The following is a 15,582-nucleotide window of genomic DNA, read 5'->3' on the forward strand; positions in this document are numbered from 1 at the left end:
ATTAAGAGTAATCATCCTCTCCAAATGGAATTTTTACAAAACTTTTCACACTCTAACCCCTCACTCTCTACCCGTATTTATAGCCTACAATAATGAATAAGAACCCTTGGATGAAACTTGGAGAACAAGAATTAAAATCTAGTCACAAATCTGATTCTGCAGACCACCAATCGGTTGGCTTGCAACAGATTTTTATTTTTGTTGATTTCTTGACCCAATTTCTTCATAGATCCTTGAGATTTCTTGGGTTTTCTTTTGTCTTCATATTTGGGCTTTAATAAAAGGCAGAAAATCAGGAGGTTTGTGTCTTTTGGGCTTTTATTCATTAATTCTTCATCAATCTGCAAATTAAAATAAAACATATTATTAATGGTATATTTATTGATATAAACCAGATAATGATGATGTAAAATTGTAATAAAAATGTGATTATTATAGAGCTCCGGTTACAAGTTGAAAGTGCAAACAACAAAAGAATCAAACCATAATTGTTGAAAGTCCCAAATCATATTTGTTCTTTTATTAGAAAGAGTACATTTTCAATAATGTCGGAGACATAATCGCATTTTCAATTATTTGAGAATCTAATCAATGATACGGGGATAAGTTTCAAAATATGAAAGATTCGAGGGGCCCGTACGAAACAGCTGTAGCGTGAAATGCAAATACGACAAAATTTTAGATCCATTACTTCCCTAGGCCGGCCCAAGACTGGAAGCGGACGAGGGTTTCCGGTGTCCTCCAGCTCTAGAAGAGGAGACCGTATCCGACATCAAATTTGCAACGAGCGCCGTTGAAATCGACGCCGAGCAAGGTCAGATTCTTCCCGCTTTCGTTTTCAACTGCAAATCATAGTCTAATAAATTCGTTATATGCTCGATTGAGTTCAATTTCATGAAGCTTAGCCGTACAATTACGGGATTTGAACTGATAATTCTTCAATTATTGTACATAATTTGAGAAATATCCTTTCGTCTGTTGAAAAGATTGCGTGCTTAATTCAATTTATCTAATTTTGATGAAGGTAGAGTCCTTTGAATTAATCTGTAATTTGCTAGAATTGCTTGATTTCTTTAGACTTTTTTTTTTCTGATTTTTCTGGATTAAAGAAAGATTCCGAAAATGGATATCAACAAATTCAGAATTGGAGTCGAATTTTATGACGGATGTACCGGTGCTTATTTTAACATTGTAGTAATAATTGAGCTAGTGAAAAGACGTTGTAAGATTTTGGAAGCTTTTCAGTAGTATCAATGACTATGCCTACTAACACTACGCATATATCAAGACCCCAATCACTTATTTTACAACTTTTTTAGGATTCAAGGGGCACAACAAGAGCAGTGATGACTTAAGAAATGTGAGAGATAAAAGGATTGCAGGATGGTTACGAAAAGATAACATATTTCTTCACTATGGCATGTCTCCTTCAAGCCAGAAACTTGAGGAAATTACAATAGGGAACTAAAATCTAAATTCTTCAAACTTTACCTTCCCGCCAAAAGTACCTCTAATGTTATTAGATAATGAACCTGCAATTTAAGTTACAAAATTGTTTTCATGCCTAATCATAGTTGCGCGATTCCTTGGACACCCTCTCAAATTGTTGTATCGAGCCAATTTCCAGTACATTTGCGAACCTATTCCCTCTGATACATAATTGGTTCCCTAACATTGCCATACCAGTTATAATTGTGCGGGGTGCAAAGTCCTTTTAAGTGTACATGTGCAAGATAGAATACAATATGCGCAATCTAGTAAAGGGAGGTGCACAATAGAATATAAAAGTCAATGACTTTACTATAACTAAATGTATTCAGATCCTCTCTACTACCAAAAAAGTAGTGAATGGACCACTACTTATTCACAACCATTGATTATCTAGTGGGTGGTTATGATTTTTCTTTAAGTACTGCAAATTAGAAATTAATGTAATACATGGATGTATGGTGAGTGTTTGATTTAGATTGTATTACAATCACCCATTACATAGTTAATGATTGGGATAAAAAGCAATGGTCTCTCCACTGCTTTTTTGAAGTGGAGAGGAGCCAAATGATAACTAAATACCTATGTCAATAAAACGTGAAATGAAACCATAATCCTGACACAAACTATGTGAAAAGAAAAACAAAACAAAAAAATAAACTCTATATTTGTATGAAAAAAATATTGAAATGTATAATTAGCTTTCTAGTTTCTAGTTTTTTACTATACACTTTGGAAGATGGTAAGCGCATCCAAAAAAATTTGCTACATACCATTGATCAAACTTGCGTATCAAAGCAAGCTACTCCCATTGAATCCAAATTTTCGAAGTGAAGGATTACGTATCCGAATTTATACCACAACCCACTATGTACCACATACAACGTAACTATGTCTAATATGTCTTCTAGTTTAAACATTGATAGTAGCTTTGGGTTTGTCACACTGCTCGACCTAATGGCAGATGACTAAGCTAGCACATACACTACTATGACAAGAACTTTGTTAAAGTAATATCTCAAGTCTATGTTTGCTTCTACTTATTAGTTATTTCATTATCTAAAAATGGGTCATTTCGAAAAATATTTAATTGTGGAAAGAAACAAATATTTAAAAGCTAACAATATATTTAATAAACTCATTACCTAACCAAAATATGTTCTCAACTAATCCGTTGCTCACAATCTGGTTCATAGCACTTGGGAGGGGAGTAATAAAATGGACCATCATTAGGTCTAGCAAGTATCGTCAAAAGGAATATGAACCCAAATAGACGGACTTGTGGACAATAATAATCTGCAAGATAAAGCAATACAAAATGAATGAAAGATAGCTCACAATGATGTTGAATAAGCAATAAGATAATGGTGTATAAATAAAGATGTAGTACAGAAGAGAAATAATAGGAATGTAGACCAAAAGATGCATAGAGGAACAATAAGGAAAACTAAGTCCATGTAGTGCAATATAAGGTCTTAACTATGCAGTCTACATAGATCCTAAGAAAACTGTCAACGTTTATATCAAAAATGTATAATACATCATAAGATAAAGATGGTGTAAGGCTCAAGAACAACTCTATCTAAAACATAATATATCAAACTATATTATTGTTGCATTATCAACAACACATCATAGTGCTTACAAATTAAGCTACAAAAAGATTGTACTACAATTGCATCATGACAGAAGCCATTCTAATTTAAGTCTAATTTAAGTCACGGTTATAAATAGCAGTAAATAGCCCCGCAATAATGGCGCTAATAGCGTTGACGGTCCCTTTCCGCGACGCTATCGCCCGCTACGCTATCACGCAATAGCGGTCACATATTGCGAAATATGTCTGTTCGTAAAAGCGGCCAATAGTGTGTCATAACGGTAAATAGTAAGCGATTGTATTTCGAAATTTGCTTTTTGACTGCTATTTAAATGCGGTTTGAGGCTTATTTTTTAAAACTTAAACTCAACCCTTGACCATTGCATTTCACCGTCTTCTATGATTTTCAACATACTCCCGCCACCTCTTATAGCCTCTGACACCTATCTTGATACTTACTCTTTCACAGTGAGCTCCTCTTAGGACAGTCCTGTCACCGCTAAGCTCTTCTTCTCGAAGACGACTTTTTGACTCCTCCAGTCATCTTCGGTATTACGTGATGGTTACATGTCTATTTCATGTTTAGGATCTCTTTAAATCATTCAATATGTACTTTTAGATTTCTTAGATTTTTTTAAATTTTTTTTAGTATTTATACGTATCTAAATTAGACCGCTATTTGACTTTGCGTTTTTTACTGCTATTTTACCGCAATAGCCCGAAATAGCCTTAGCGATGCCTCACCGCTACGCGACGCTATCCGCTATCGATAACCTTGATTTAAGTAGTTACATTCTTATTTGGATAAGAAAAAGCATGTGTCAACTCACTTAAGGTGGAATAAAAACAATAAAAAATAGGAAACTCACTAACGAGACATAGCTTAAATAATGTCTCACCTTATTCTATTACTTATCCCTCATCCTCATTGTTATTTAAATTGTGCGTGTAATGTTATGCACTAGTTTCAATCTTATTGCAGCCGACACACAATGTAGGTAGTACTAGTGAGATCATCATAGATAAGTTATCAGCCACCTAGTCAAATCATACAATAGCACTATGCAAGGCTGGGGTACCTCCGTAGCCTAGGAAACAAATCTCTACATCTATCTACATGTACAATATTTAAAGTTTGGCTCCTAAGAGGGGACCAATAGCTCCAGGAAATACTTGATGACAATGTAATTCAATATGACCAACTGTGATTTTGGCTAAATAGCACCATATTAAATTACAATAAATACCCAATATCCTTAGTCTCATCAGTAGTCCAATGAGGGTTGAATGCATCTCAATTTGTGATAGGGATTCCATATAGGTGATATACTATAATCAGAATTACTAAAGAATAATAGTGCATAATAAACTTATAGTGAATAAGAACTCTCATTAAATACAAGTGTCATGTCTTGATGGATATAAACAATCACTTATGATAAATAATAAAATCAAACAATGGAGGTTGGTAAAAAAAACCATTGTTTTAAATGCCCTGACATGGCCCAGTATATTGCTCAATATATCCTTTTACATGACTTGTCGTAATTGATATGGTCTCTAAATATTCTTTACCGATTTTTAATTATTTTGGACGATATATTCCTAATATGATTGATATATCAGCAAATATATTGACCGATATATCCTTTTATATAGCTTGGTTCTAAACAATATATTGTGTTTGGCAAGCTTCAAGCGAGATATCATGATTTTCCCATTTTATCAAATGATATTTTGGCCTAAAAATAAAATGCAATATTGCAACATTGATTTGCACTTTTGTTTGTATGTTTAGATTTCATTATGTGGAGATTACATTTTAGTGCATTATACTATATATGCAAATATCTGTTATGGCATTCCGACATTTAACATATATCCTCGATATTTCCTCGATATCCTCAATTTGATATGAATTTCGGCCATCCAATTCTTCACGGTAACGATATTTAAAGCCTTAAAACTAACATAGTTGAGCGAATAAGAGGGTTTATGTGAAAAATCACAAAACATACTACATAAGGGTGATGGTGAATAATGAACGCTAAATAGAGTTTAAATTAGGAGTTTATCCTCGCATCAACAAAATATAGCTTAACTGGTGATGGTAGGTTAAATTTATGCGTATCAATCCAAATATGGTTCCAACACATTTTATTTACTCAAACGAAAGCATCTTTAAGTTTTTGGTGTTTAATAACTCAATTCATGCATGAGAATTTAATAACTACACTTTGTTTCAATAAATATATTCTTAGATGCATCAATTTATTTTTGCTGAAAAATTAACAAATAAAATGGCAAAGTGGCTAGTCATATTAGCACTTTAACAGCATAATACCCTCTACTCGTATACATCTCTCTTGTCGGCTTGTCACACATATTAATGTCCTAATGCTACCCAATTCTCGGTGTCATCTCTCTTTTAAGCATGTTTTACATATTATTGCGCCATGATGCCAAATAATCCGAGCTTATTATCGTCTCGATGCCACCTAATTAGTAAGAGCTTCTTGCCGATCAACCTATAGTCAAATGATTTTGCAGATAAATACTCAATATGTTTACATTGCAAAATTGTTACCCAAATGGCTACATTAAAAAGTTTATGCTTCAGTAAGAAAGTTTTATACTTTTATGTTACTTAGGGAATTTTTTAGTTCTTCACAGACAATAAAAGATGCTCCTGCTCGAACACTTTACACTGAAAGAGCAAATAAGGATACATCTAATTGTAGCTAGGAAAAAGGCTAAATAGCACTTAAGTACCACAAGTTTTTTCTGCTCTGTAATTTATATACTACAACTTGTATTTTGTGGCAGAAAAGTATCATAAATTGATTAAAAATTTCATGCACGTGAGTGAAGGAGGCACACTTTGCACATAATTTTTAATTAAACATATCCATGCAAATTCACTATAAATTTCCTGAAAACAATTCATACTAGAATAGTAGTATATTAGATTACATTGCTAATTTTTCCCTCTTTGGATGTTAAGAGTCAAGTGGAGTACGGATCAATAAGCTTGAACAAAACAAGAAAGTTTTTACAGTAATAAGTTTCACAAACCATCACTACTGAATGAAGTGACAAGTATTAGATATTGTGTGAACTTGTGAATAATCAAGACCAATTTGAATGAATCTCAATATTATTAGGTAAAAACGGTATGATTCATCACTTATTCATTATGTAATACCTATTACTCTCTAATACATCTTTACCAGACCACATTGCTCAAGGCAACATTACAGTGTGATGGCAGTCGTCAGACTCATCACTATAGTTCAAAGTTAGAACTTCAAAGTAAATGGATAAAGAAAAGTACTATTAGGAAGAAAAGCAAGGGAAGAAAGACAAAAAGAAAGCAAATAAAAATAGAAAGCGAGGAAGGAGAAAGTGAATAAAAATGAAAATGAAGAAGAGAAAAAACAACAAAAGAAAGCAAGAAATGGAGAGCTACTTACCTCGCTACCGCTCTCGAGTCACAGGCGAAGAAAAGGAGGAGAGAACAAACTCATGAACAGCAATTGCACTGAAGAGAAGGGAGATACAGCAGGAGCTACGCAAGGAGAAATAGAGGAGAGGGTGATGTGCCCTAATTTGACATCGCGCTGTGTAATTGAGATTGAGTTTAATTTGGAAGTGGGTATCAAACCCAATAACCCAAAATCCTAACAAAACAAGTATAGAATTTTAAATGGGTATCGGATTTCATACCCAATTACTAATGGATTCTCTTCTTTAAAAGTAAGGCGACATCTCAGAATAACCTTATGAAGCGCATGGCGTATTTGCAAAGTGGCGTGGGGGTGTGTGCGTCCCTTTCACAAAGAACTAGGCCACTGTTGTGGGGCACTCAGGAGAAATGCACTTCCCGAAGTTCGAGGCGTGCGCCCTAGAGCACCTTTAGTAGCACTAACATTAACATGTTAATTTTATTACTTTTTAACCATTAATATTTTATGAATTTATCATTAGACATGACCTAACTCTATTTTAAAGGAGAATTAAGATAAGTCTAAAAAAGAATGTTTAATTGATTTAATAGCAAGTTTAACAAATACCAATAGTTGAAAAGCTCTAAATTTTGCCTATACGTGCAATGTTTTAAATATCGGCCGATAAATTAATATTATCAGCGATTTACGGTTTTGGGGGCCTTCCGTTATGATAAGTTTGATTCTTAATCGGTTTTTATTTTTGGACATTTATTGCCAATAATACTGCGATAATGTGAGTTATTGGCCAATATGGTCGGCCCAAAACTCGAAATTATCGGCCTTTGGTTTTGAGTTTTGATTTCGGGCAACATGCATCTATTCAATGCATTTTAAACCCAACCTGACCTGATTTTCTACCATTGATTAGTGATTTTAAACATAATTATTTATATTTTGGTATGTTTATATTTTATTAAGTATGGTTAGAAAATATTTTAGAATATTATATTATGTATATCACCATTCGGTAATGCCATTTCAATAATTATTACTTATCCCTGATATATCCCCCATATCCGCTATCTGATATGAATTGTGACTGTCTGATAAATCCCCGATAATCATTATTAAAAACCTTTTATATGTGTCATCGAGAAACATTCGTGTGATAATTTTCACGTTTGCGTGATCGATGGGAATTATGTGACAATTTTTTTACAACTTATGGTATTTTTCTAACATAAAATAGAACTTGTAGTATATAAGTGACAGAGCAAGAAAACTTTGTGATATCTTACTGACGATATCTTATTGAGGTTGAATGGTCAAGTCCTCCATGATCATCAATTTCGTCTCTCTATTCCACACGTATAAATTGTGAATTATATCACATTTTGATTTGTGAGTAAAATTTGAAGAGAAATAGGGGACACTAGCTAGTATTTATATACTGGTGATGATATGATGACGAGATAGACTTAACAATTGAAGACATGAGATAGAAGTCATGGGAAAAAATTGAGCCTTAATAATTGAAGACCTGAGATGCGTATGTTGATGACATAAATTTGATTCTAGTATGATCCTTTGGCTAGGCGTCACATAGATTTTGCTTCTGATTCATATAAGAAATTAAGAACACTGCAGTAAATGTATATTTCATTTTGATAGATGTACTGGAATATGTTTACACGAAACAGAAAGACTCTAATTCACTTGCATTTTGTAGAATAGTGATAATTGCACACAAGAGTTTCTAATACACTGCAAACTAACACATTTTGTAGGGCGGTGATAATTGTCCATCTATCATATAAGAAATTGACACGTGGACACCTAATCCTATCTTTACTAAGAGCACTCACTAAATAAAAACTATTTAGACACTCCAATAATGAACTCCTTTCTAATTGTATCTTATCTAAAAATCCTAAAGTTGTCCATAATTAGCAAATTCTAATATAAAATTCCTACTTTATATATGTAGGGTTTTTCTAAATTAAAAAATTATCAACGGTCCTTTTTTAAAATCCAAAGATTACAAACAAATCCATGAAAATCCAAAATTTATAGACACCTCCGAATCCAAAAGTTACAACATCCTCTTGGAAAATCTAGAATTCCAAATAGGCCCATGAAAAATTAGAAAATTGCAAGCAATGCCTTAAGTTTCAAAAATTGCAAATAAACCCCTAAAAATCCAAAGATTACAAAGAGCACACATAATTCTAAAAATTATAGATAGTCCGCTATTAGATCCACAAATTATAAAAACTCGCTAGAAACGTTTATAAATTAAATTAAATATGTATTTTAGATAGCCACAACTTGGTGTATTTTAGATTTTATGCGACAAGAGAAACATTTATAAATTAAATATGTAAAATGCACTCTCTTTCATTATATTGTAAACTGAGTAGTTATGATTAAACAAAAGTGAGTATCCCTCTTCAGATGTACAAGAACTTGAATGATTTACGTGAAGTGGTCAACACTAAAAGTATACCAATGAGAGGATAAGGTACAATAAATACATACTAGTCACACGTGAGCATAGGTTTTATATAAATGTAAAAGTTTCAATGTGGATGCGTACTTGGCAATAGCTCAATATTTGTTCTTTGAAGACTCTTACATCTAAATAAAATGTTAAAGAGGTAATTTACCATTTTGATGGCCTAGGTAATCTTACTTTTCTACATAATACCCTTGCGATGGCAGGCACAAGATACGCGGGTCAGATTTACACCGCCTTAATAGGCAGAATAGTTAACATGTCATTTTGACAGATTAACCTTAACCTTAATACACGGGTCAACAAATCCCTCAATAAAAACATACATACTTGGCAAGTTAGTGAAGAGTTAAACCCCTTTAACCCCTACACTGAACCCTTGCCGAACGGGGCCTAGGCGACTAATATCGAAAAAAACCCTTTATTTTTCAATAAATTTTTATCAACTTTCTCTTTGAAATTGGTAGATATTGTCAGGATCTACTAACAAGGGATATGTTTGAGTTGTCACTAACTGTCTTTAATTATCCATTTTAATGGTGGGGGTTCACATATCTCAAAAATTCTTCAATAATCCTTGTAGCAGCCCCATAACCTAATAAGGACTTCCCCTGTCGCAACAACATCACTTGTAGTATATCAGACATGTTCTTTGTTGTTTAAGCTGTCACATCTCATTTCTGAAATACCACTTATAATTAAATGTTAACAATATTCTTCGACATATTCAGGTTACCCGAACACTTCATTTGGGCTCTCATATTCATGTCAAACACTTCCAGGATCTATGTTTGTGTTGGACACTTCTTGTACACTTCTTGATTATCTTATATACATTTTTTTCAGAAGCTAGTCAATTATATAATATGTTTAGTTTAAAACACTCGTGATACACTTCTTGAACAAATATCTTACACTTTACCTCAAATTTTGCAACTCGTTGGACTCGAGTTGGGCTTGTTTCAGCCCATATCCAATTTATAAGTGTGATTTTGAATGGTCATTTGGATATCTACTCAATTGTTTTTCAATTTATAATCTACTCAATAAAAGGAACATAAAAATATTATAATCTATGCAATAAAAGAAACATAAAAATATTATAGGAATTTTATTTCTAATAACATGTGAATGAAAAACAATATCAATCTCATATAAACTATTAATTTCAATGTGTATATAGTAGCCATGTCCTCAAATCCTATCTTTTATACTTTTGTCGTGTCCCATATCCACACCCGTGTCCGTGTCCGTGTTTGAACTTGCACCCGTACCCGTGCAACACTGATATTTACTGTTTCATGTTGCAGTTAAAATGTGCAATATGTTTATTTGGATTCTCCGAGTATCTTCTGAATTTATATTTTTGTTCTATTGTGAATTTTACTTTGCTTAAAAGCAGCTTTATAAGATTGCCCTTTTTTGGCCTATAACTGGGGCATCAAATATGAATGCAGTTTCCATAACAAATTTATCATCTGTAGATTCCTAGTCTGGGAGAATATGGAGAATTGTTATGGTCTATGAGCTTAAATTCAAACCCTGTGTAGTTGACCTATTAGGTTCAACGCTTTTTCTGTAGTTTTGTTAGCCTGACTTTTTCGCCGGAAAATACTGTCAATGCCAATGAGACGGTGCTCAATTTTCTTCGTTCCTTGCTTGTTCCATTTGTTGTGCAGAGGAAAACAACTACATCAGTTGACAGTAGATTTTAATATCCTTGAACATTCATGTTTATTTTTGGAATGACTCCTTGTTGATGAGAAAATGCTTAGTCATGATGATGACAGCTTAAGCTGTGTCAATAGTCCTAGAACATCCTTGACACATCAGGGATTACTAGAAGTTAACAGGATAAACAATGGTTTAGTTGAGATGCTGCGTATGTCTTTGTGATTATATGAGATTTGTTCTTAATTTTGCTGCTCCACATATTCTTTAGGGAACATCTCTTGTATATCTTCTTTTTTGATGTGCAAATTCTATTACTTTATGTCTTTTCTTTTTTCTGTTTCGGGCATGTTTATTGCTTCAAACAGTTTTCTAAAATCAAAATTTTCTTTTCTTTATCTTTCCTGGTTTTGCAATGAGAGTCGTACCCTGCAACTAGTGATTTATTACTGCCTTTATAAGTGTGAACTTTGCAGTTCCTTGGTAAAAGCAGAATGTCACCGAGTCGAATATTGGATATTCTAGCGTTCACAGTCCACAATGACTCGTCTTTATTTGAGCATTCTGGCAGTCTAGTTTTAAGCAACCATCATAGCTAGTTTAGTTTGGAGACTTCCTTTGGGGTTCTCTGATTTTCTTCGGCTATTTATAGCTGATTTATGCGTATTATCATTCCATAGTGATGATGCGTTGAATACTTGTGCAGGTTGTTTGATACTCTGGTGAGTTATATTAAAGCTCGAAGGAAATGGAACTAAGTTCAATAAAAGATGCATTTGACAGAGTTGCCAAGAGGCAAAAGCTGTCATCTTCCAGAACACAAGATGTGGTTGACAAAGTTGGACAGGAGATTGAATCTGTACTAATGAAAATGCTGTCAATTGATAATGCTACTGACTCTGCCGGTCAGAAATCGCTGTTTATAGAACTGAGTAGTAAACTGAAGGAGATTGCTCCCATGGAGCAATTGGAAGGATCTCAGAAGGAGCTTAACATTGCACTCAGCAAGTACACTAAATTCCTCGAAAAACATTTCAATCCAGACATATCAAAGGCATATAGACATGTTGATTTTGACGTTTCCATGATTAATGAGATACTTGCAACTCACTGCTACAGGCAAGGTCTGTTTGATCTTGGTGACTGCTTTCTACATGAGGCTGCAAATGAGCCTTCAGCCACTGCAGCTATTGCTCCCCTGAAGCAATCATTCTTGGAGATGTACAAAATTCTTGGTGAGATGAAGGGTGAGAATCTTGAACCTGCCTTAAAATGGGCTACTGCACAAAGCAAGCGTCTATTGCAGAATGGATCAAACCTTGAACTGAAACTTCACCAGTTGCAGTTTGTGGAGATGCTGAAGAAGGGTAGCAGAACCGAGGCTCTGAATTATGCACGGAAATACCTGGCACCGTTTGCTTCTATACACAGGATTGAGATCCAAAAACTCATGGCCTGTCTCTTGTGGGCAGGTCATCTGGATCAATCACCTTATGGTAGTGATGATTTCATTTCCCTGTCGGCAACTTATTGTGACAAGATAACCGAAGAGCTCACTCAGCAATTCTGCAGTTTGTTGGGCCAGTCGTATGAGAGTCCTTTAACCATGGCAATAACTGCTGGATTCCAGGGATTGCCAACTTTACTAAAGCTTGCAAGTGTGACGGCTGTTACTAAGAAGCACGAATGGCAGTCTATGAAGCAACTTCCAGTACCTGTAGATCTTGGAAGGGAGTTCCAGTTTCATTCAATCTTTGTATGTCCAATTATTCGGGAGCAAGGAAGTGAGGAGAACCCACCTATGTTGATGCCTTGTGGGCATGTATTGTCCAAGCAGTCCATAGTCAAGTTATCCAAAAACAGCAGTCGGCCTTTTAAGTGCCCGTTCTGCCCGTTGGAAGCCAATGTTGCCCAATGCAGGCAGCTCCATTTTTAGTTATGAACTTTGGAAGGGGAATTTTGACGAAAAATCCTATAGAAGGCCCTCTATAGAATATCATAGCAGGAGGTATAAGAGAGTGAATACTAACGTATCAGTGCAATGATTGTCAGTGTAGTTACAACTGCAATACTAAACAGTAGCGATTGCCCAGATTGATCTATTTCATAGTCTCTTTCCTCTTTATCGATATAATTTTCCCTCTGTAGGATTCTTTTGTTTTTAATGATGTAAATTTGACACACGATGGTAAGCACCTGCAGCCGTCTGGATGCGCATAGACTGGCTGTTGCTGTGTTAAGGTGGAAAAGGATTAACTTGTTTTTTCCCCCTCTCTCTCTCTTTTATTGAGAAAAGCTTGTTTGTTTGAGCGAACTCTTGAAACTCATCCAAATGTGGAGTTGACAGTCTTTGTGTTAGGCAAGTGTAAATTTCCTTCTCCTAACCATGTTGTTTCTATGTTCAAGTGGCGATCTGTTCTTTTATATTTATCAAAATATATTTGTGAAGCCGAATGCGTTTGAGGTTGTTTGGGATTTTGACCGACTGTTACCTGCTGTCTATCAATGTTGTTGCTTGCTCATTTTGCTGAAGAATTCGTGATCGTCCTTACCAGAAATACTTCTTCTGATCTTCATGAATGGAGAAAATTGTTATCGTAGGAGCATATATTCCGTTGAGTACAAACTTTATTATATGGAATACATTTTAAAGATAAGATTATGAAATAAGATATATGGAATATAGATAATAAGACTAATATTATGTAGAATAACATGTCTTCTTGTATTAGGAAAGTGGCTGAAAATATACTAGGAACATCTAAAGGTTGTAGATTGAACAATAAGGAGAGTTGATGGTGGAATGAGAGTGTACAAAAGGATATTAGAGAGAAGAAAACTTTATATAAAGAGTGGCAAAAGTATAGGAGTAAAGAAATCTTAGAAAAATATAAACTAGTAAGGAAGGAAGCAAAAAGAGCTGTTAGTGAGAATAAATACAAAGCTCACGAAAAAATTTATAAGATTTTATAAAAAATTAGAATCTAAAGCAGGGAGGGATATATATATTATTATCATTAATATATATCATATATATATTATATATATTAATATATATAAATATATATATATATATATATATATATTATATAATATATAGTAAAAGAGAGAGAGAGAGAGAGAGAGAGAGAGAGAGAAGAGAAATATGGAGTAACCTTGGTGACTAAGTTTCTCCATTGAACTTGGTAGTAAGAAGGCCATAATCAAGACCCTAACATCATGCTCGGAGAAGATGAGCCTCAATTACTATTCACCCTACTTTAAAAAAGAGGCTCCATCTGCCGAGGCTGAATGTAGGGGCTAGATTTGTGACGCACCTCCACTACTCGAGAGTTCAATGAAAGACTTGGTAACCAAGGTATCTCATATTTCTCTCATATAATATATATAATTATATATATATATAATATTATATATAATATATATATAATAATATTATATTATATTAGTATTATAATACCTGGGCTTAGATTTAGAGAAAAGAAGAGTAGAGATTCTTGAGATAATATTAGGTAATCCTTAGGACGTGGGGGTACTTGTGTATTTCTGATTGGGACATCATTTTATATTAGCAGTTTTCTGGATGTTAAAATACCATTAGATTGTGTCACTTTTATGGCATTGGAAATCACATCACATTTGGCAAGGTTGGTAACGTTCACGAGTTAATGAATCTTCCACTTATTTGATGTGGGGCAGCTAACGAGATATTCTATGGTTAAACTCTTCAATAAACTTATCAATGGATATAATCCTTTTGGTATTGATAGTTTATCGGTATGGAGTGTGGAATGTTTTTATTTGGACATGCTTGTTTGGTTACTGTTATTTTTGTTCTTAATCTGGTGGATATTGGCAGGTAATTAATTGAAACTTTAGCATGGGCTCATGAACGACCACGCCTTTGCTAATTTGATTCGATGGAGAGAGATTACGCTAATATTATTCAAATCTGCTAACTATAATATTATATATATATATATTTATATATTATTATTATATATATATATATATATATATATAATATATATATATATATGATATATATATATATATATATATTATTCTATATATTATATATATTATATAATATATATATATATTATATTTATATATATATATATATATATATAATAGGCTTGCTTTAGATCAGAGACAGAAGAGTAGAGATTTGAATAATATTAGGTATATTAAAAGTGAGGATCAAAGAGTTATAGTGACCGACGAGGAAATAAAAGAGAGGTGGAGGAGTTATTTCTATCAATTATATAATGATAACCGAACAAGTGAGCAAAATAGGGATTTTGACCGTATAGTGAATGATAGAAACTATAGATATTGTTGAAAAATTAGGATTATCGATGTTTAAGATGCTCTAAAGAAAATGAAAAGTGGAAGAGCTGTAGGACCAGACGATATCTCTATTGAAGTTTGGAAATATATTGGAGATATAGGCTTAGGATATTTAACTAAACTATTTAATAAGATTATCAAGATGAAAAAACGTCGGATGAGTGGAGGATTAGTACTTTGATACCGATATATAAGAATAAAGGGGATATACAAAATTGTTCAAATTATCAATGTATAAAACTCATGAGTCATACTATGAAACTTTGGGTGAGGGTAATTGTGCAAGAACTAAGAAAAGAGCAAAGTATGTCTGAAAATCAATTTGGTTTTATGTCTGGGAGATCAACTATGGAACATATATATATTTTGAGATAGTTGAAGGAGAGATATAGAGAGAAGAGAAAGGATCTAAATATGGCTTTTATTGATCTAGAAAAAGCTTATGATAGAGTGCCTAGAGACTAGAGAAGTAATGTGGTTGGTGTTAGAAAAGAAACATGTATCTAGTA

General features: G+C 33.6%; 1 protein-coding gene across 1 annotated transcript; it reads left to right on the plus strand.

The window, feature by feature from the left end:
- On the plus strand, positions 647-13,078 carry LOC109831144 (protein RMD5 homolog A-like). Its single transcript, XM_020398483.1, has 2 exons — positions 647-814; positions 11,427-13,078. Exon 2 carries the CDS (start codon positions 11,469-11,471, stop codon positions 12,654-12,656), a length of 1,188 nt encoding a protein of 395 aa, XP_020254072.1. The 5' UTR covers positions 647-814; positions 11,427-11,468; the 3' UTR covers positions 12,657-13,078.

The sequence above is a fragment of the Asparagus officinalis genome, chromosome 2 (genome assembly GCF_001876935.1).
Source record: "Asparagus officinalis chromosome 2, Aspof.V1, whole genome shotgun sequence".
Lineage (NCBI taxonomy): Eukaryota > Viridiplantae > Streptophyta > Magnoliopsida > Asparagales > Asparagaceae > Asparagus > Asparagus officinalis.